The sequence below is a fragment of the Penaeus vannamei genome, chromosome 18 (assembly GCF_042767895.1).
Source record: "Penaeus vannamei isolate JL-2024 chromosome 18, ASM4276789v1, whole genome shotgun sequence".
Classification (NCBI taxonomy): Eukaryota; Metazoa; Arthropoda; class Malacostraca; order Decapoda; family Penaeidae; genus Penaeus; species Penaeus vannamei.
Window position 1 is genome coordinate 2522632 of NC_091566.1, and position 2500 is coordinate 2525131.

General features: G+C 33.5%; 1 protein-coding gene across 23 annotated transcripts in view; it reads right to left on the reverse strand.

Annotated features, from left to right (window-relative positions):
• Nucleotides 1–2500, reverse strand: part of LOC113813973 (MAP kinase-activating death domain protein) — a 121406-nt gene that overhangs the window by 48667 nt on the left and 70239 nt on the right. For 20 of the 23 annotated variants that reach the window (XM_070132684.1, XM_070132689.1, XM_070132682.1 and 17 more), the window contains one exon: nucleotides 644–745. The exons of the other annotated variants lie outside the window; for them this stretch is intronic. In XM_070132684.1, the coding sequence (XP_069988785.1) occupies nucleotides 644–745 (102 nt within the window). The remainder of the gene's footprint in view (nucleotides 1–643; nucleotides 746–2500) is intronic. 23 annotated transcript variants of the gene reach the window in all.

Sequence of the window (2500 nt, forward strand, 5' to 3'; positions counted from 1 at the left end):
CAGATAGTCTTTCACTAATTTAACTAAGGTGTGAAGAAAATACTCCATGCCCACAAGTTATCATCAGAATCAACAATGATGATGGTACTTTTTTTATCATAAACTGATATCACAAACATGTTTTCTAGAGACTGATGCATCAAATCAATATCTATCATGACTTACCCATTTCGTTTTACAAAAAGATACCAAACACTTAAATTATGGTTGACTTTAAACACAAAAGATGGTAGAATAAATTTTCGTAAATTTTCTGGGAAAATTTGAATTTTTGGGATCATTTTGTGATATGGTATACTTTGGGCATAGAAACCAAATAATTTATCTTACCACAGTAAAATAGTATTGTAATCAAAACCAGGTTAGAACTGATGTAACACACAGAATGAAGGCTGTTTGTTTCATCTCCCTAAACTGTATACTGGATTCACTTAACTTTTCATGGTTTTAACAATTTGTATATCAAAAAAATGAAACTTGTCCAAACTGGAAAAAGGTCAATATATCCTCTTCTCTTCCACAGATATATAAAATACAATAAATAATTTTATCACATGATCTTCCACATACAACTAAACAAGGGCAATTGATTATGGAATATGATGAAAGTAGTTCTCTCTATAAGTTTCGTGATGGCTCATACCTTTAGGGAAGGGTCCAAAAGGCTGCGCCCTCTCCCTGGTCCTGGAGGATGCCACACCAAGGTTGGAGGGACTGACGCTGCGACTCCCTGGCCCTCTTGAACCTGTCAGGCAACAGGGTTCGCTCTAGGCTACCTTCTATCTTAAGCTAATAAGCCTCTATTTCAAATACTTAAGATTACCTTTGGGTAGTTTGCAAAGTTATATTTCATGTTGCCTTATTCCTTTCAAAAATTATATCTGACAAATAAATATTGTTTTATATAACAGATTGTGCTCAGCCTTTTTTCCTAGTTTTAATTATCTCTGTGAAAAAACATCTTGGTACTAATATGGCGGCCATTTAGACAAGAGATATCATATGATTACAGGGGGTATCTAAAAGTGAAATGTGAAATACACCATTATGCCTTATGGTATATCAAATCTTACACACAGTATATATGTGAGAGTGAATGTCAATATTCATTCATCACGTGTGTGCTATACATAAAGATATGTATAAAACACATATACAGAGAGAGAGAGAGAGAGAGAGAGAGAGAGAGAGAGAGAGAGAGAGAGAGAGAGAGAGAGAGAGAGAGAGAGAGAGAGAGAGAGAGAGAGAGAGAGAGAGAGAGAGAGAGAGAGAGAGAGAGAGAGAGAGAGAGAGAGAGAGAGAGAGAGAGAGAGAGAGAGAGAGAGAGAGAGAGAGAGAGAGAGAGAGAGAGAGAGAGAGAGAGAGAGAGCGCCTAAAGGTTATAAAAAAATAGTCTGAGCACTTAGTATAACTATAAAGAACAAAACAGTCCTATATATCATATAGCTTTGCATATGAAATAGAAAATTATATGATATATGATATATAAATAAGGCAACAAAAAATACATTTTCTTGTGCAAATGTATTATAAATTTATCTATATCACTGAACCACTAATTCATTCTAATGCATAAATGATTCAAGTTATAATAGTTAATGCAAATGGAATAATCTCTCAATTAGCAATAACAATGTATTAATATATATATATATACATATAGAAAATGTAGAAAAATAACATGCATCTAAAAGCCAAAACAATTACATGCATTACATACTAAAGGTTAGGAATAAATGCACACAACAGTACTTGTAAAGTCATGCATGAACACTCTTATCCAAAAACAATCACATTCTAAACAGAAATCATTTGTAATATGATTTATTTCTCAAAGTACTCTTACTAAACTACCTGTTTGCAACATTAAATAACTTAATGATAAATTGTTCAGCACTGACTTTTCTTGAAAAAAAAAAAATCACCATAGTAAGGGGAACATCTTCAACTTTCAACAATTATTTACTTAATTTTGAAACCATATGGTATTTGAAACCTCGATCTTATCAGTTCAGAACTCAACTCTTTCCATGGACAGTAAATGCAGAGATTATAAATGAACACATAAATTCCCTTGTCCAGTTTCAGCAAGTCTACATACAACAATTATTTCACCTTAAAGGAAATTGCCATCTTGTGATCTGACACATATCAATTCTAAATTTAACTTGCACAATAAAGGAGTTGTATACTTGTAATTTGCTGATCAGTATCTACATACGACACCTGAAAACACATTTCCTTTTTGGCATCCAAAGGCATTAAGTACAAATTGCCATATGTTCTCAACTGCATGTTTAAATACATTACAAACACCATTTCATGGTTAAAGCCTCCCAACCCAACTGTAAAAGGGATATACAATCATGCACTGCACGGCAGTTAACCTATCCTTGTGTACTACCCATCCTATAAGGATACATATTGTACTGCAAAATATCCAATTCTCACAATGACCTATTTCACTGAAGAGACTGTGGAAACACACACACACACACAC